The 20,533-nt window shown below is 43.7% G+C and overlaps 1 protein-coding gene across 4 annotated transcripts in view; it reads right to left on the reverse strand.

Moving 5' to 3' along the window:
• The window catches only part of LOC121280165 (RAF proto-oncogene serine/threonine-protein kinase-like), a 90,203-nt gene that overhangs the window by 35,733 nt on the left and 33,937 nt on the right, over positions 1–20,533 (reverse strand). For all 4 annotated transcript variants that reach the window (XM_041191872.1, XM_041191875.1, XM_041191871.1 and 1 more), the window contains 6 exons: positions 13,092–13,194; positions 12,854–13,002; positions 10,458–10,583; positions 10,198–10,351; positions 1,331–1,358; positions 155–282 (listed from right to left, as the gene is read on the reverse strand). In XM_041191872.1, coding sequence (XP_041047806.1) covers positions 155–282; positions 1,331–1,358; positions 10,198–10,351; positions 10,458–10,583; positions 12,854–13,002; positions 13,092–13,194 — 688 coding nt within the window. The remainder of the gene's footprint in view (positions 1–154; positions 283–1,330; positions 1,359–10,197; positions 10,352–10,457; positions 10,584–12,853; positions 13,003–13,091; positions 13,195–20,533) is intronic.

Raw genomic sequence — 20,533 nt, forward strand, 5'->3', positions numbered from 1 at the left:
TGTTTATTCCTGTGAATGTTGTCATCCACTGAAATATTTTCATCTATGTACAAAATGCTACAAATATTGTGAAAGCACCCCAAATCCACAGTCTTAAACAGTATGGTTCTGCACACATTCTATAATTAGGTTTCATCCGTTTACTTCAACTTACAATCTTCTTTATTCCTTCTGATGTTGCTGATGGTCTTCTATCTTTGTGAGCTTGAACTGGGGACTTTTGCTTAGATTCACGTGTTGGACTTAAGCTGGGTGGACTATTCGACAGTGCTGATGCAGGAACTGAAGAAAAACATGTAGCTTCAGTTTACTGTTATTGCTGGGCTTCAATTTTTTTTTTAAGAAAAGAATTTCAACTGACCCAAAAGTTATTTTGGATTTGTATTCTTGAACGTTTGAAACACTGTAAAATCTGGTGTAAACATCCCAACTGAAACTTAAAGGTGGCAATATACATATGACTTATTAGTGCAGCAGCACTCAAACCCACACTTGTCAGTTATCCAATAACCAATTACTGCCTACACTCTTTGGAGGCGAGTGTCTGATCGGGTCTCTTTGGGGTCCGGTTGACATGCTGACAATGGGAAACTGGAACTAAGTCAACCCTCTGTGGCAAATTTAGCAATCCAATACCTGAATCAGGGATGTTCACAGTAGTTCAGGGCACTGATGATATTCTATTAGACTCTCTGGCCCAACGAAACCTCAAAAGGTAGGAACCATCAGACGGGGAGCAATTTGTATTTAACTTGGGCCCAAATAACCCTGTACTGTACATCAATAGTATAATGGCAGAGTGATGCTAACTGTGCTAGCAGGCTGTCTGGAATATATTCAGCTAAAATAGAGGAGTACCCCTGTACACACTCGGGTATCCTTAAGCCTTGGCCATTCCCATCCTGCACCTAAATGCTCTGGACTTAACTAAATCACTACAGGAGACAATGTGTAACAGAAAACCAGAAACTTTACCCAAATGTATTTCAGTCGCTTGGTTTAGAGACTTAAGCACAGAGGTGGGTTTCCGTGCATGTCAGACACCCAGCGCACCAAAATTTAAAAAATATAATAAAAATTTGGAGTTAAAGGTAAAATGCACTGAATGGTATCATATATAAAAACAGAATGATACATCTACTAACAGTCAGCAAGCACCATGATTGTGCAACAACTAGCATACCACATGGTACATCACCACAGGAAGAGGATGGGGAGAAAAAAGGCTGCACCATTGCTGCATGTTGGCATAAGATCACTTGCCCTCCAACCTTGCAGAAACTCAGCTAGGGTTTTAACAAGAAAAATATAAAAATAGTAATCAAATTACCTTTTTGAGTGTGACTTCTTATTACATCCTATAAAAGTAAATAAACATATTATTTCTGACTATCATCACAACAAATATACAGTAAACTGAAGCAACTTGATTCATCAACTCATTTAGTTTATGGAGTTGGGTAAGGTGGCGGTAGCTATTTTCATTCAAATGAAGAGGAATTATCCATTATTTCAAGCCATACTAGATAAAAATGGGAGAATGAAGCAACATAATAAGCTGAATTAGTAAATCTATGTTTTGACTTAAAATGGGGAAACTCAACAGGAAGAAGCAGGTCACAGCAGTGAAGATTCTAAAAGTGTGTCAGCCAAACCAAACTTCCACCATGTCAACTAGTAGCTTATAGATATTGTCACTCAGCTGCCAATCAAGAATGTAACAAAGCATATTGGGGAGTATCCCATTACACTCCTGACATGTGCCTTTTAGGTGGTGGACAGGCTTTGGGGAGTCAGGAGGTGAGCTACTCACTGCAGAATTCCCAGGCTCAGAACTACTCTTGTAGCCACAGTATTTATGTGACTGGTCCAGTTAAGTTTCTAATCAATGGTGACTTTCAGGTCAAAAACAAAAACAGAATTACCTGGAAAAACTCAGCAGATTTGGCAGCATCGGCGGAGAAGAAAAGAGTTGACGTTTCGAGTCCTCATGACCCTTCGACAGAACTTGAGTTCGAGTCCAAGAAAGAGTTGAAATATAAGCTGGTTTAAGGTGTGTGTGTGGGGGGCGGAGAGAGAGAGAGGTGGAGTGGGGGTGTGGTTGTAGGGACAAACAAGCAATGATAGAAGCAGATCATCAAAAGATGTCAACAACAATAATACAAAAGAACACATAGGTGTTAAAGTTAAAGTTGGTGATATTATCTAAACGAATGTGCTAATTAAGAATGGATGGTAGGGCACTCAAGGTATAGCTCTAGTGGGGGTGGGGAGAGCATAAAAGATGTAAAAAAAATATAAAATAAATAAATAATTTTTTTTTTCTTTTTATAATGGAAATAGGTGGGAAAAGGAAAATCTATATAATTTACTGGAAAAAAAAAAGAAAAGGAAGGGGGAAACAGAAAGGGGGTGGGGATGGGGGAGGGAGCTCACGACCTAAAGTTGTTGAATTCAATATTCAGTCTGGATGGCTGTAAAGTGCCTAGTCGGAAGATGAGGTGTTGTTCCTCCAGTTTGCGTTGGGCTTCACTGGAACAATGCAGCAAGCCAAGGACAGACATGTGGGCAAGAGAGCAGGGTGGAGTGTTAAAATGGCAAGCGACAGGGAGGTTTGGGTCATTCTTGCGGACAGACCGCAGGTGTTCTGCAAAGCGGTCGCCCAGTTTACGTTTGGTCTCTCCAATGTAGAGGAGACCACATTGGGAGCAACGAATGCAGTAGACTAAGTTGGGGGAAATGCAAGTGAAATGCTGCTTCACTTGAAAGGAGTGTTTGGGTCCTTGGACGGTGAGGAGAGAGGAAGTGAAGGGGCAGGTATTGCATCTTTTGCGTGGGCATGGGGAGGTGCCATAGGTGGGGGTTGAGGAGTAGGGGGTGATGGAGGAGTGGACCAGGGTGTCCTGGAGGGAGCGATCCCTACGGAATGCCGATAGGGGGGGTGGAGGGAAGATGTGTTTGGTGGTGGCATCATGCTGGAGTTGGCGGAAATAGCGGAGGATGATCCTTTGAATGCGGAGGCTGGTGGGGTGATAAGTGAGGACAAGGGGGACCCTATCATGTTTCTGGGAGGGAGGAGAAGGCGTGAGGGCGGATGCGCGGGAGATGGGCCGGACACGGTTGAGGGCCCTGTCAACGACCGTGGGTGGAAAACCTCGGTTAAGGAAGAAGGAGGACATGTCAGAGGAACTGTTTTTGAAGGTAGCATCATCAGAACAGATGCGACGGAGGCGAAGGAACTGAGAGAATGGGATGGAGTCCTTACAGGAAGCGGGGTGTGAGGAGCTGTAGTCGAGATAGCTGTGGGAGTCGGTGGGTTTGTAATGGATAATGGTGGACAGTCTATCACCAGAGATTGAGACAGAGAGGTCAAGGAAGGGAAGTGTCAGAGATGGACCACGTGAAAATTGGAAGCAAAATTAATAAATTTTTCCAAGTCCTCACGAGAACATGAAGCGGCACTGAAGTAATCATTGATGTACCGAAGAAAGAGTTGTGGAAGGGGGCCGGAGTAGGACTGGAGCAAGGGATGTTCCACTTACCCCATAAAGAGACAGGCATAGCTGGGGCCCATGCGGATACCCATAGCCACACCTTTTATTTGGAGGAAGTGAGAGGAGTTGAAGGAGAAATTGTTCAGCGTGAGAACAAGTTCAGCCAGACTGAGGAGAGTAGTGGTGGATGGGGATTGTTCGGGCCTCTGTTCAAGGAAGAAGCTAAGGGCCCTCAGACCATCCTGGTGGGGGATGGAGGTGTAGAGGGATTGGACGTCCACGGTGAAGAGGAAGCGGTTGGGGCCAGGGAACTGGAAATTGTTGATGTGACGTAAGGTGTCAGAGGAATCACGGATGTAGGTGGGAAGGGACTGGACAAGGGGAGAGAGAAGGGAGTCAAGATAACGAGAAATGAGTTCTGTGGGGCAGGAGCAAGCTGAGACGATCGGTCTACCGGGGCAGTTCTGTTTGTGGATTTTGGGTAGGAGATAGAAGCGGGCCGTCCGAGTTTGGGTGACTATCAGGTTGGAAGCTGTGGGAGGGAGATCCCCAGAGGAGATGAGGTCAGTGACAGTCCTGGAAACAATGGCTTGATGTTCAGTGGTGGGGTCATGGTCCAGGGAGAGGTAGGAGGAAGTGTCTGCGAGTTGACGCTCAGCCTCCGCGAGGTAGAGGTCAGTGCGCCAGACAACAACAGTACCACCCTTGTCAGCGGGTTTGATGACAATGTCAGGGTTGGACCTGAGAGAATGGAGTGCAGTAAGTTCAGAGAGAGACAGGTTAGAATGGGTGAGAGGAGCAGAGAAATTGAGACGACTAATGTCGCGCCGACAGTTCTCAATGAAAAGATCAAGAGAAGGTAAGAATCCAGAGGGAGGGGTCCAGGTGGAGGGAGAATATTGGAGATGGGTAAAAGGATCCGTTGAACTGGGAGAGGACTCCTGCCCAAAGAAGTGAGCCCGGAGACGAAGACGGCGGAAGAAGAGTTCAGCATCATGCCCAGCCCGAAATTCATTGAGGTGAGGGCGTAAGGGTATGAAACTAAGTCCTTTGCTGAGCACTGAACGTTCAGCATCGGAGAGGGGAAGGTCAGGCGGTATAGTGAATACACGGCTGGGGTTGGGATTGGAAGATGGGGTGGGGACGGAGGGACAGGCCGGGGTGGAGGGTCCTAGATGGGTGTTGGTGTCGATGAGTTGTTGGAGCTTGCGTTCCTTAGCACTTGAGAGAAAGAGAAAAAGTTTCTTGTTGAGGCGTCGGATGAGCCGAAGGATAAAATGAAACTGGGGGCACGCGCAGCTTTGAAAAAGGGTACTGCGGTGCTGCTGGAGGGAGAGGTCTTTCAGGTTGTTGATGGTAGGGATTCAACCATAGTAACATCATTGAATGTCACGGGTAGGCAGTTAGACTCTTCCTTATTGGAAATGGTAATTGTCAGGCTTGTCAAGCCTGCTCCGCTATTCAAACAGATCATAGCTGATCACTTACCTCTGTTATTTTCCCCCACTATCCCCAAATCCTTTGATATCATTAGTATCCAAAAATCTATTGATTTCTTTTTTGAACATTTTTTAATTCATTCATGGGATGTGGGCATTGCTGGCTAGGCCAGCATTTATTGTCCATCCCTGATTGCCCTTGTTCAGAGAGCATTTAAGAGTCAATCACATTGCTGTGGGTCTGGAGTTACATGTAGACAGCAGATTTCCTTCTCTAAAGTCTGGTCACCATCAGACTTTTAATTCCAGATTTTTATTGAATTCAAATTTCACCATCTGCCATGGTGGGATTCAAAGCCAGGTCCCTAGAGGCCAAGTCAGTACCCATAACCTTTATTGTACAGCTTGCCATCAGCCATTTCTTGATAGCATGTGGAGTAAATCAAATTGGCTGAATGCTGGCAGATCTGATAGTGGGGAGATCAGAAGGGAACACAAATGAATCATCCACTTGGCAACTCTAGCTGAAGACAATTGCCAATACTTCAGCTTTGTATTTTACATTCACAAGTTGGCTCCACCATCATTGAGGTGAGAATTTTCATTGAACCTCATATTTCCATTAGTTGTTTAATTGTCTAACATCAATCACGACTGGACCCGGCAGGACTTCAGGACCTTGGTTGTATCCACTAGCTGTAGAAATGCTTAACTTTATCTATTGCATAATGCTTATGCTGTTTAGCATGCATGTAGTTCAGTGTTGTAGCGTCACCAGGTTGGTATCTTATTTTTTAGGTAAGCCTGGTCTGTTCCCCAGATGATCCTCTATACTCTTCATTGAACCAGGGTTAGTCCCCTGGCTTGATGGTAATGGTAGAGTGAGGAATGTGCCAGGCCATGAGATTACAAATTTTGGTGAAATAGAATTCCCTTGTTGTCTATAGCCCAGTGTTTCATTAATGTCTAGTGTGAGCTGGTAGACCTATTCTAAACCTATCCCATTTACACAGTGGTGGGGCCACACAACACAATGGAGGGCGGCCTCAGTGTTAGGAGGGCCTTTGCAAGGACTGTGTGGTGGTCACTCCGACTAATGCTGTCAAGCACAGATGTACCTACGACAGGTAGACCGGCATGGATGAGCTCAACTAGATTTTTCACCTAAGTTGGTTCTCTCACCATCTGAGTTTGGTTGATCAATCCTTCAGGACTCAATCAACTTGGTCAGCAGCAGTGACAGTGAGCCATGCTTGTTGATGGAAATTGAAGTCCGCCATCCACAGTACATTCCTTGCTTCCCTCAGTGCTTCTGTCATATGGGCCTGATTTTCAGAACAGGTATAATTTCATGAGGTCTTTGACAAAGATAGCAGTATAATTGTAATATTAACTTGTTCATGTGGTTTGAGGTTGAGGTTCAAAACTAATTGATCATCTTAGTTGTAAACAGGATCTATGTCAACTCCACAAGTGGCAAATCTAAATGCCTTAGATCAATAATAATCGGTTTGTTCAAGCTTCTGTCATTTTGAAAGCACATCCTGTCTTGTTACCAGTCTGTAACAAATTTCCTGGGCTAACTTGCAAGTTCAGAAAAGGTTCGATGACTATCAGCCAGTGTTGAAACAATCTAATTTTATCCTCTTCCACTGAAAACACAAACCTAGAAAAGTGAACCTTTTTTTTGTCAAAATCCCACCTTTCAAATTTTCCACAGCATGTTAGCTCTCAGGGTTTGCAGCACTGCCACTGGATGCTAATTGTGATGTTGCATTATTTTATTCTACAACAAAATTGCAGACAAGTAAATACAAATAAAAGGAACCAGGGTTGGTCAAATTGAAGAAAATGGCAGACACACATATATATCAAACATGACCATCATAAATTTTCAAAATTAATGGTTTTAGAAGCGGTCATGAAAATATTCAAAGAATGTTCACTCAATTTTCAAAACAATTTTAATTTCATGTCATCAACTAACTAAACAATCCATGAGAATACCAAGGGAAATGTTATTATTTTAATGGTGAAATTATGTAATTCCCTATAATCTACCTACATCCAGAACAATTTCTCCACAAAAAGACTGAACTAGAAATGGATATTCATTACTCCTGTTTATCAGGGGAACCCTACATGTGGCCTCAATATGCTCTTAACTTTACCACAAAGAAAACTGAAACAATCTGCAGGACATTTTTTTCAAAAGACTTGGTGATTGTGAATGAAGGAAACGTGATAATCTTTATCCAAAGAATGGTGTATCTACTGCACATGGCAATATGCCAAGAAGAAACACTGCAAAAACAATCTACATTAAAAGTACTGTCAAAGTAATCTTGTGCTGTTGCAGTGTTGTTGTGCTGCACAAGGAGAAAAAAAACATTTCATCTGATTCAGTGAAGTGTACATGGACGTGAAAGTTTTGTGTAAATACTGATTGAGATGGGGGGTTATTTTGGCAAAAAGATTAAATCCGGCATAAAATGTTTGAGCTAATAAGAAGTTTCTGCTTCAAAGTCCAGATTTAATCATACAATTTTCAGATTAATTGATGATTATGATTTTAATGCACCTGCAGGTGCTAACCAGAAGCTGGCAGGTTTAACACTCAAGTGCTGCTTAGATGTAATTTTCATGGAGCAACGTATGTAGGCTCATCACACCCATTTCTACTGAAGGTGTGAAGTACTCTGGCTGGCACAGAGCACCATGTTGAAGAATGGTTCAGGGACCAAGGGAGATGGAATGTAGGTTATCCAATGCAGAACTGAAGGTCTTTGTGGAGGAAGAGAGATGTCCTGTACTTTTAAGAGGGAGAGGTTGGGGGTGTGGGGGGAGGAGTGGGGGGGAAGAGAAGAGGACACCAAATCGTCCTTCTCTTCTTCTCTGCTGCAGCAGCTGGTGCTGTTCTGCCTCACCTCATGTCCTCCTCCCATTCCTTATCCAGTCCAAGGGGGATTCCCCTAGCACTCCCTTTATCCTGGTCACGCCTATAAAAAGGTGTCCAACAAGGTGGAGCAGCACAGCTCTCACTCTTTTTAGGCGAAGTCCATGGAGAATTTTTGGAATAAATTTTGCTCAAGTGGTGACAAAACTTTGGCAAAATATCCCAGAAAGTCTCACAATGTGTTTCAGATGTGCTCTTCACAGTTCCAGCAACAATGATCATCGGAATTGGTAAGTATCATTTTACCTACATCATGAAATCGACATCAATGTCTACTTACTCCCAAATAGCTGATTGTTGTTAAGAAAGGGCATTTGTTGAATTGCGAGTTGCCAAAATGCTGTGCGACGTTTTTAATGAATATTAGCTGCCATTTTAAATGGCAATCAACTGCTTAACTAGCCTCTGGAGAGCTGTTTCTTGTGTTGGTTTCAACTCCTTTACCAAAACGGTGAGGAACATGAGTAAGTCGTTAAGCCCCTTGAGCCCATTAGGCCATTCAATGAGATTATGTCTGACCTGCCATCTATTTGTGAAGACAACACTGCAGTTGTTTGAACTCAGCACATCTGACAGCATCTGCAGAGCAGAATACAGTTAACGTTTTGAGTCCAAATGACTCTTCATCAGAAGAGTCTGATGAAGAGTCATTTGGACTTGAAACGTTAACAGTATTCCTCTCCGCAGATGCTGTCAGACCTGCTGATTTTTTCCAGCTATTTTTGTTTTTGTTTCAGATTTCCAGCATCCGCAGTATTTTGCTTTTATCTTAACTGCAGTTGTTTGGTTCTGGCTGCATTCGGGAAATCCCCAGTGCAGTCTATCCTGTGGATCTCACGATAAACTCGTGCATCGTGAACTTCCTCATTAGCTCTGTAACAGTCGCTATTGTGTCTCTTCCATAATTTACTTTAAATGATTTAAATATATTGATCTATTTGTGTTTCAAATGAAGATGTGCACTTTACAAAATACCAGTCTTTGCCCCATATTCCTTAATAGCTTTGGAGACAAAAAAAATTTTCAATTAATGTAGCACCAATTTCAAAAGAGAGTTCCAAACTTCTACCTCCTTTTGTCTGTACAAGTGTTCCCTAATCTCTGACCTTACTTTAGACAGCTCCTTAATTCTTCAATGTTTAAAGTATCAGCAAAAATGGCCCTGGCACTCAGAATATGATGGTACAGTGAGTGCAAAATTTCAAAAAAAAACAGAAAGCAATTTTTTTTATAAAGCAGAGACTGTAGAAAAAGAAAACCTAACTATGAGAGTTTTAAAAAAAATGCAAACTAGTGATCATAAACAATAAATGGGTCCAGAACCACCGCCAAGTGGCAGTCATTTTCAGAACTTTTGCCCATCCTGACCTCATCCACATTTCTTGCTGGGTCTTCTGAGCCTGGCATCTCCAGAAATGCAGAGTGCAGTGCCCCTCAAAGAGCTCCACTGCAGTGCTGTAACATCAGGGCCGAGGGGGGAGAGGGTGGGGATTGGTGAAGACAGGGCATGCCCCCTTTTTATGGCACCAGCTGCCAAATGATATGTTTAAACATCCAGTATGAATGTTAGTGAATGGGTGAATGAGTGAGTGGATGAATGAGTGAATGGGTAAGTGAGGTAAGTGAGTAAAGGGGTAGGGTGGCGGGTGGATGAGGTGGTAGCTGGGTAGGGTGGCAGCTGGGTGAGTGGCCAGATGGTGAGCTGCCAGGTGGGTTGGGCAGTAGTAGGGGAGGGGTAGTCACATCAGGGGCTAGTCAGGTCTGGTAGTCAGGAGTGTGTTTGGGACGGATTGTTGGTGGATGGTCAGGGGGGTTGATAAGACTGTAAGGGAGGGTAGTAGGGAGTGAGAGGGGAGAGTTGTGGAGGGGTAGGGTGGGGGGGGCGGGAGGGTCAGTTCTGTAGTTACCGAGGAGTTAGGCTAGGAATTTTCTGTCTAACATTTCCTGGGTAACTATCTAGGTACGTAAGTCGGAACCGTCCAAAGTCTAACTCAGAGTCAGGAGACATTCATGGGGGGTCCCAGGGAGCATGGGAATTGCCCTCCAGAAGTTCAAACTTCCCAGGCAGTTCCCAGAGGTCAGCACTTCGGGACTTCTGTGGGATCCCAGCGTGCATCTTGGGTCATACATCTGGTCTCTGACGACCCGGAGACTGGAACATCTGGGCCATTATTTATTTATAGTGGCAAATGAAAATTAAATCTACTAGCCACAGCTAAGAGTAGCCAGCAAATGCCCATGTGTTCTTAGGCACATGCAAGCTCAGGGGGTTCTGCCAAAGCACCTGGGGACAAGAGTCTTTCTTTACCTCAATAATGCTGTTATCAATCGGCATGGTGGTGCTGGACATGTGAACATTGGGAGTGGATGAAGACCTTTGCCGTTGGCAGAGCTGACCTTCTATGGATGAGAAAGGCATGGGGCAGTTGAAGGCATGCGAGGTGGAATGCCTGTACTGCAAACTGAAAACAAGAAAGAGAGAAACACAAGCTAAGAACAGTCAAAGAAGCAGACTACTAACTGTGATGGAACAACTTCTTTGAACTTACTTTATTGCTTCCAACTTACCTCTCAGGAAGCCGTGAAAAAGACTCGCGTACTCGGCGTGTAGTCATTTGTGTAATAGACGGCACTACCCCATCACTGTTGGATGTGGAGAACAGTCTGGAGTATGCTGTGGCTGCTTGATATGCTCTGGCAGAGGATAAGAGAAATGAGCTAGCAAGAATTGCTTAAAATACCTAAATTTACTGCAATTATTTTGCAATTAATAAAGAGAATATCCTCGAACTTAGGATAAGTTACAAAATGATCACATACTTATGGGTAATGCATTGCTTACTTCAAATGAAATGAAAAAGGAGAGAAGATGGTTTAAACTCAGCAGTTGTTTGAGATAAAGTCATGTCATGAATTTGAAGGGACCAATGCAGTTGTTGTAAGGCCTTTTTATTTGGAATATGAGTTTGCATACACTCGTATGGCAAAAAAGGTTTAAATAATGCTCACAGTATGCAATGTCAACTCTTGCTCTCCTATGGATAAGAGTCCATTGGTAAACTGCAGGAGGATTAGGGGAGGGACATTTAAGTGCCAACCAAAAGCTGGTGTTGACAAAGGCTGTTCCTTCCATTCTTCCACCAAATAAGAGCTGTACAATACACCAATTGGGAGGGATGAAAATGATCAGACAAAAGGGGAGAAAGCAATTTGATAAATCACTGTAATACAACTGATAGTGACTTCTAACATTACCCAAAACATCCAACCAAAAATAAAAGTTTATTATACTAATCGTTAGACAGTTATTGTATTCCGACAAACGTTAACAAATCATTAAAGTTACTGGAACACTGAATACATGAAACTTGAACACCATGCAACAACATCGTTGTAAAGCATTCCATTTAATAGGCTGCCCAAAATCTAGCACACATAACTGAAAGACAGTCTGCTGAATCAGAGGGCTGGATTTTACAGAGTGCCATTCTCCCAGCTAAAAAGTCAGGGGGGTGCCCAATGATCCTGACAACTGCCCCACGGTAATTTAAAGCTGGAAACAGTGTTAGTTGCTTTAAGGCAAGACTTCCACCTCTTTCTCAGGAGGGATTCCTGCTTTAGAGAGGTGCCAACCAATCAGATGACTGGCAACTCTATAGTCCCAGGAGCACCAGCCAGGAGTGGTGCCACCATATTGAGGAGCCCAATTAAGTCTGGGGTAGGGGGTCTTGGCAAGACAGGGCGAGAGGGTGATATTTTTCTTCCCTATCCACACACCTTCAGTAATGAGTTTGTGCATAGCTAATCTACTCCTAAACCTTCAATAATGTCACTTGGAAACCAGCCACAAGGAGCTGCATAGATTGTTTATTCTCCTACTTGCACTTCACTCCTTTTGTTGGGAAATGCTTGGTACCTACAAGCGAAGGAGCATCAAATGTGCAAACCAAATGGTGCTGTGCATTAATGTTCAGAGGCCAGGGGAAGGGCCTCAGGCCCAACAAAGGAGGTCCTTACCATCTTACACACACAGGTAAAGCTTTTGGCACCTCCCCCACAGGTAAAAGAAAAACTGGTGGCAGCAGGATGAGGCTCTGAAAGGACCACAATAGGCTCAAGGGCGGATGAGCTACCCGCTGCCAACCCACACCCCTGTAAAATTGCAGACAGGTCAGAGGCAGGCAGATGGGCAGCATCAAGGCCACCAACTGGATTTTATGCCCTCTGCCATCAAACTGTTGGCAGGGGTGCCTAAAATTCAGTTGAATTTATTGATGTGTCAAGAATTCTCTCATTTCCAGAGGTAAAAGGTTGAAAGCACTCCAGATTTCCAATACATTTCTACACTTGGTTAAACGCAATAAACAGTCCAGCAGTCATATCACACGAAGCTCCCAGGAGGGATCAACTCTGTGTCACAGACAAAATGGAACAGGGCAGCCAGGAGGCCCACTGATGAGGGCTCCCAAGAGTGAATTGGGGCTTTCATCAATATTTCCAGAGAACTGTAAAGCAGGGAATCTAAGCAATTATCTTTGTACACAATGTAGATAAATACCACAGAACCTCGGTGGGAGGGGGCACATAGAAAGTTTAAATCCATGTGTCCCATCATCTCGCACAACTTTACAGTCTGATTTCTCCAGCAATGGGGTGACAGTGTTAAAAGCAACACTTCCCAAACTTTCACACTTATAAAGTATCATTCAAAGCCAGAATTCAGATTCCGAGATCATGGAGTGAGTTCAATGCCTTACTACCGATCAGCAAGTTGTACAATTAGGCAATCATTTTGATGGCAGTTACTAAAGTCAGAATCAATATTCAGTTATTGCCAGCCCTGATGAACTTACGTACATGGCATAAACTATCAGTGCATACAAATATAGGTAATATCTAGTGAAATGGTTTATTGTAGAGAAAGGTTCAATCTGAGAAGCCAACTAAACATTTTACACAAGTACCTAACGTTACTCCAGTCGATACACATGGTAGGGACTTTGGTGCTACAGTGCTCATGGAACTTGTAGCCGCAGGTCTGACACCGAAAGCCATTCAGAAGAAATTTCTGACAGATATCACAGAATGCCAACTTCAAAAAGGTTTTGCGGACCTTTGAACAAGATAACATGAGAATGGTTTAAAACGGTAAAGCTACTGAAGCATGTGCAAACTGAATCAAATGTAAGCTGAAGTACTTACAAAATTGTGAGTTGTTAGAGGGAGGTGGTCCAGGACCTCAACCACCAGCTCTTCACCAATCAATGAGGTAGCATCTGTGGTCCAATCTATACGGTACTTGGGGCTATAGATGCAGCAAAGGATATTAACGTAAGAATTTTTTATAAGATGGTAAAACTCCCCCTAAGATATATTTCTTCCCTATCCACACACCTTCAGTAGTGAGTATGTACATAGCTAACCTACTCCTAAACCTCCAATAACTTCACCTGGAAACCAGCCACAAGGAGTTGCATAGATTGTTTATTCTCCTTCTTGCACTTCACTCCTTTTGTTGGGGAATGCTTGGTATCTACAAGTGGTGGAGCGTTAGATGTGCAAACCTATAGGTCACCATTTCAATGGTGCTGTGCATTACTGTTCCAACACATTACACCACCATATACAATATTAAAAAGACCTACTGAAAGAATGATAATATGGATCTGAAGACTTGAATATATTGAAATGCCAAGAATTCTGTCATTTCTATTTCCATGGCAAAAGGTTGAACATGTTCCAGATTTTCCATATGTTTCTACACTTCGTTGAACACAATAAAAAGTCCTACACTCATTTCATACAAAGCTCCCAGGAGGATCCTGAATCACCCTTGTACCACAGACTGAAAAAAAACAGATGGCCAATGAAGCAGCGCAGCCAGGAGGCCCACCGATGAGGTCTCCCAAGAGTAAATTGGGACCTTCTTCAATATTTCAGGGGAATTGTAAGGCAGGAAGTCTAAGCTATTATCTTTGCAAGCTATGTAGATAAAAACCATGGAACCTCAGTGGGATGGGGCACATAGAAAGCTTAAATCCATGTTCCCATCATCTTGCACAACTTTACAGTCTGACTTATCTACCAATGGGGTGACAGTGTTAAAAGCAACACTTTCCAAACTTTCAGACTCTCAAATCCATATCGGAAAAACCACCTAAGAAATATAGGTGCCAGAGTTATTGTGTTTCAAAGGCAGGATTGTCAGGGTTTGGAGGTTGTACGTGGCCTTTTTGTAAGGTATAAGAGAGATGTCTAAGAAATTAATCTCTGCTAGCTTTGGAGAAAAATAAATCATTACTCCTGTCTCCAGAAAGTAAGTTACCAGTGAGTGGTCAAAAATCTTGTATCTACTGCTTATTATCAAAGGTTTCTTAATTGTTTAAATTCCAAAACTGGTGGTACAATTCTGCTTTTATAAATCGACATTATATACTAATTTTTAGCACCCATTTCCATATGCTTCTTGCTTACAGTCAAGTGTGAACAAATTTCTTGCATCTGACTGCTCATTCACAATTTCTTTAACTGTACAGTAGCAAACAAGAATCATAGCTAGACTTCACACTGTTACAATTAACGTTTTACTAATTACTGCTTGGATCATCTTCTTTAACTTCTATATAAAGCTGAACTTCCCCTGCAGGCCCCACTAATCATTCACTACCAAGTACATGCCAATGTGTGCACATCTCACCCACATTATGCTCTTGTGGGTTACACTGCTCCAAATCCTTGCTCTTAGCTGATTTAGCTTCCATCACCTCTCATTCTGCTCCCCATGTTTATCCCTCATCTGCTACTCATCCTACACTAGTACTCAACTCTGCAATTCCACCTCAATTTCTGCTACTGTCACTTCCTGCTTCACAATTAACCAAATATAAAACAGATAAATCTGCAAGACAGACGTGCCTTGGTAACTTGATACCAAGTTATGCAAATAACTAGTTTGCGCTGAACTGAATTGTAGACCAGTTACAAGTCATAACCCTTTAGCACAAAAGTTTAGCATTCTGTAGTTCCTTTGTGTACAAAATACGCAAAACAAATTCATTTAGCCTTTTGTTATTTTTTCTGTTATTCTCTATTGCCTTCTTTACATACTACAATGTGTCAAATGCAATTGCTCCTTTCATTATAAAACCACATATCCACCAACACGCCATAAGCCACTATACAAACTGTATACATAAAAGATAAAATTTGTCAAATTGGTAACATGTCACTAACCATAACAAAAACAGAATTACCTGGAAAAACTCAGCAGGTCTGGCAGCATCGGCAGAGGAGAAAAGAGTTGATGTTTCGAGTCCTCATGACCCTTCAACAGAACTGGGTGAATCCAAGGAGAGGGGTGAAATATAAGCTGGTTTAAGGTGGTGGTGGTAAGGGGGGGGGGGGGGGTGGTGCAACCTTTGAAAAAGGGTACGGCGGTGCTGCTGGAGGGGGAGGTCGAGTGTGTTCCTATGTCGGTGCATGGCACTGAGTGTGGATCTCAGAACGTGACGGGAACAGCTATGCGTGCCCCCAGTTTCATTTTATTCTTCGTCTCATCCAACGCCTCAAAAAGAAACTTTTGCTCTTTCTCTCAAGTGCTAAGGAACACAAGCTCCAACAACTCATCGACACCAACACCCATCTAGGACCCTCCACCCCGGCCTGTCCCTCCGTCCCCACCCCATCTTCCAAACCCAGCCCCAGCCGTGTATTCACTATACCCCCTGACCTTCCCCTCTCCGACGCTGAATGTTCAGTGTTCAGCAAAGGACTTAGTTTCATACCCTTACGCCCTCATCTCAATGAATTTCGGGCTTGGCATGATGCTGAACCCTTCTTCCACCGTCTTTGTCTCCGGGCTCACTTCTTTGGGCAGGAGTCCTCTCCTTTTACCCACCTCCAATATTCTCCCTCCACCTGGACCCCTCCCTCTGGATTCTTACCTGCTCTTGAACTTTTCATTGAGAACTGTCAGCGCGACATTAGTCGTCTCAATTTCTCTGCTCCTCTCACCCATTCTAATCTCTCTCTATCTGAACTTACTGCACTCCGTTCTCTCAGGTCCAACCCCAAAATTGTCATCAAACCCGCTGACAAGGGTGGTGCTGTTGTTGTCTGGCGCACTGACCTCTACCTCACGGAGGCTGAGAGTCAACTCGCAGATACTTCCTCCTACCTCTCCCTGGACCATGACCCCACCATTGAACATCAAGCCATTGTTTCCAGGACTGTCACTGACCTCATCTCCACTGGACATCTTCCTCCTACAGCTTCCAACCTGATAGTCGCCCAACCTCGGACGGCCCACTTCTACCTCCTACCCAAAATCCACAAACAGAACTGCCCCGGCAGACCGATCGTCTCAGCTTGCTCCTGCCCCACAGAACTCATTTCTCGTTATCTTGACTCCCTTCTCTCTCCCCTTGTCCAGTCCCTTCCCACCTACATCTGTGATTCCTCTGACACCTTACAGTCATATCAACAATGTCCAGTTCCCCGGCCCCAACCGCTTCCTCTTCACCATGGACGTCCAATCCCTCCACACCTCCATCCTCCACCAGGATGGTCTGAGGGCCCTTAGCTTCTTCCTTGAACAGAGGCCCGAACAATCCCCATCCACCACTACTCTCCTCAGTCTGGCTGAACTTGTTCTCACACTGAACAATTTCTCCTTCAACTCCTCTCACTTCCTCCAAATAAAAGGTGTGGCTATGGGTACCCACATGGGCCCCAGCTATGCCTGTCTCTTTATGGGGTAAGTGGAACATTCCTTGTTCCAGTCCTACTCTGGCACCCTTCCACAACTCTTTCTCCGGTACATCAATGATTACTTCAGTGCTGCTTCATGCTCTCGTGAGGACTTGGAAAAAATTATTAATTTTGCTTCCAATCTCCACCCCTCCATCATTTTCACATGGTCCATCTCTGACACTTCCCTTCCTTGACCTCTCTGTCTCAATCTCTGGTGATAGACTGTCCACCAATATCCATTACAAGCCTACCGACTCCCACAGCTACCTCGACTACAGCCCCTCACACCCCGCTTCCTGTAAGGACTCCATCCCATTCTCTTAGTTCCTTCCCCTCCGTCGCATCTGTTCTGATGATGCTACCTTCAAAAACAGTTCCTCTGACATGTCCTCCTTCTTCCTTAACCGAGGTTTTCCACTCACAGTCGTTGACAGGGCCCTCAACCCTGTCCGGCCCATCTCCCGCGCATCCGCCCTCACACCTTCTCCTCCCTCCCAGAAACATGATAGGGTCCCCTTTGTCCTCACTTATCACCCCAACAGCCTCCGCATTCAAAGGATCATTCTCTGCCATTCCGCCAACTCCAGCATGATGCCACCACCAAACACATCTTCTCTTCACCACCCCGGCAGCATTTTGTAGGGATCGTTCCCTCCGGGACACCCCGGTCCACTCCTTCATCACCCCCTACTCCTCAACCCCCACCTATGGCACCTCCCCATGCCCACGCAAAAGATGTAACACCTGCCCCTTCATTTCCTCTCTCCTCACCATCCAAGGACCCAAATACTCCTTTCAAGTGAAGCAGCATTTCACTTGCATTTCCCCCAACTTAGTCTATTGCATTCGTTGCTCCCAATGAGGTCTCCTCTACATTGGAGAGACCAAACTTAAACTGGGCGACCGCTTTGCAGAACACCTGTGGTCTGTCCGCAAGAATGACCAAAACCTCCCTGTCGCTTGCCATTTTAACACTCCACCCTGCTCTCTTGCCCACATGTCTATACTTGGCTTGCTGCATTGTTCCAGTGAAGCCCAACACAAACTGGAGGAACAGCACCTCATCTTCTGACTAGGCACTTTACAGCCTTCCAGACTGAATATTGAATTCAACAACTTTAGATCTTGAACTCCCTCCTCCATCCCCACCCCCTTTCTGTTTCTTCCCCCTTCCTTTTGTCTTTTCCAATAATTTATATAGATTTTTCTTTTCCCACCTATTTCCATTATTTTTAGATCTTTTATGCCCCCCCATCCCCACTAGAGCTGTACCTGGAGTGCCCTACCATCCATTCTTAATTAGCACATTTGTTTAGATAATATCACCAACTTCAACACCTCTGTGTTCTTTTGTTCTTTTGTCTGTGACATCTTTTGATTATCTGCTCCTATCACTGCTTGCTAGTCCCTACAATCACACCACCCCCCTCCACTTCTCTTCCCCACCCCTCCCACCCCCCAACCCCACCTTAAACCAGCTTATATTTCACCCCTCTCCTTGGATTCACTCAGTTCTGTTGAAGGATCATGAGGACTCGAAATGTCAACTCTTTTCTTCCTCCGCCAATGCTGCCAGACCTGCTGAGTTTTTCCAAGTAATTCTGTTTTTGTTTTGGATTTCCAGCATCCGCAGTTTTTTGTTTTTGTCACTAACCATAACAGTTTCCCAGTTAATATGAAAGACCAACACCTCACTCAAAAAATCATCTATTTGTCCAGAACTTAATTTAGCTCAAATAGATGTTAGAGCAGTGGTTGTTTCTACAAAATTCTGACATTTATGTACACAGGCTGAATCTGGGTTGTAATTACATACTACTTGAAAAAGCTGCTTTACTTTCAGAACATTATAGGGCAACTTTAGTGTCTTTCATTTTTAGCACAACGCAAAGTTTTCTTTCGTAGAATCTGCATACAATTGTTCCATCTGGTACTTCATGGGCTGTATTTAAAGATTAAGAAAAATAATTGATTATTTTTACATTAAAGTTGAGTGTAGATTTGCCGCTACAAACCAGAAAATAGGAGGTAAAAATCAAATTATCTGATTGGACCTTTGGATTTGAAATGTAGATAGTCTGCTGCTAGCTTCATCGATTACAGGATGCAGCAAAAGGTAGGGTAAACAAATCCAGAGCTCCATGGGCGATGAAAGAGATAGAGGCTAAGATGAAGCAGGAAAAAAAAGGGCGAGTATGTCAGGAGGCAGGTTGATAATACAAACGACAACCAGGCTGAATATAGGAAGTTCAGAGGGGAAATGAAAAAAGAAAGAGAGAGACAAAAAGTGAATATGAGAAGAGAACAGCAGCTAACATAAAAGGGAATCCAAAAGTCTTCTACAGGCATATAAATAGTAAAATAGCAGTAAGAGGAGGGGTGGGACTGATTAGGGATGGAAAAGGGGATCTATGCTTAGAGGCAGAGAGCATGGCCAGGATTCTAAATGAGTACTTTGCACCTGTCTTTATCAAGGAAGATACAGCTGCCAGAGTCATGGTGAATCAGGTGGTAACTGAGATACTGGATGAGCTAAGAGTTGATAAAGAGGTATTGGAAAGGATGGCTGTACTTAAAGTTGATAAGTCACCAGGACTGGATGGGATGCATGCAAGGATGCTAAAGGGAAGTAAGGATTGAAATTGTGAAGGTACTGGCTATAATCTTCCAATCCTCCTTAGACTGGAGGGAGGTGTGAGAGGATTGGATAATTGTAAATTAAATTCCTTTTTCGAATCAAGGGTAAGGATAAGACCATAAGACATAGGGGCAGAAGTAGGTCATTTGGACTATCGAGTCTGCTCTGCCATTCAATAAATTCATGGCTGATCTGATAATCCTCAACTCCACTTTTCTGCCTTGTCCCCATAACCCTGGATACCTTTACAGATTAAAAATCTATCAGCCTTGAATATACTTAACAACCCAACCTCTACGAAAAGGAATTCCACAGGAAGACAGGTGTCATCATTAGCACATTCTTTAGCTTATATCACCACAGTCAAAGCCCCTTTGTCCTTTTGTCTATGACATCTTTGGCAATCTCTCCTTTGCCTCCACCTATCACTGGCCCTCTATCCAGCTCCACCTGTCCCACCCCCCTTAAACAGTTTATATTTCACCTCATTTCTATTTCTCTTTAGTCCTGATGAAGAGTCATGCGGACTTGAAACGTTAACTCTGTCTTCATCTCCACAGATGCTGTCAGACCTGCCGAGTTTTTCCAGCTATTTTTGTTTTAGGTCCACAGATTGACTGCCCTCAGAAGAAATTCCTCATCTCCATTTTAAATGGGCAACCCCTTACTCAGATTATGCCTCCTGGTCCTAGACTCTCCCAGAAGGGGAAATAACTTCTCAACACCTACCCTGTCAAGCCCCTTAAGAATCTTATATGTTTCAATAAGGTCGCCTCTCATTCTTCTAAACTCCAATGAGTACAGGTCCAACCTACTCAACCTCTGCTCATAAGAAAATCCCTCCATATCTGGGATCAACCTAGTGAACCTTTTCTGGACTACCTCCAAGGCCAGTATATCTTTCCTTAGATAAAGGGGACCAAAATTGTTCACAGTATTCCAGGTGTGGTCTAACTAGTGTCTAACTAGTGCCTTGTATAGTTTTGGCAAGACTTCCCTATTTTTATACTCCACTCCCTTTGAAATAAACGTCAACATTCCATTTGCCTTCCCTATTACCTGTTGAACTGGTATGTTAGCTTTCTGGGATTCATGCACGAGGACTCCCAAATCCCTCTGTGCTGCAGCCTTTCTCCATTTAAATAATATTCAGCTCCTCTATTCTTCCTACCAAAATGCACAACCTCATTTTCCCACATTCTATTTGCCACTTTTTTGCCCACTCATTTAATCTGCCTATACCCCTGAAGACTCC

Source organism: Carcharodon carcharias, chromosome 7 (genome assembly GCF_017639515.1).
Source record: "Carcharodon carcharias isolate sCarCar2 chromosome 7, sCarCar2.pri, whole genome shotgun sequence".
Lineage (NCBI taxonomy): Eukaryota > Metazoa > Chordata > Chondrichthyes > Lamniformes > Lamnidae > Carcharodon > Carcharodon carcharias.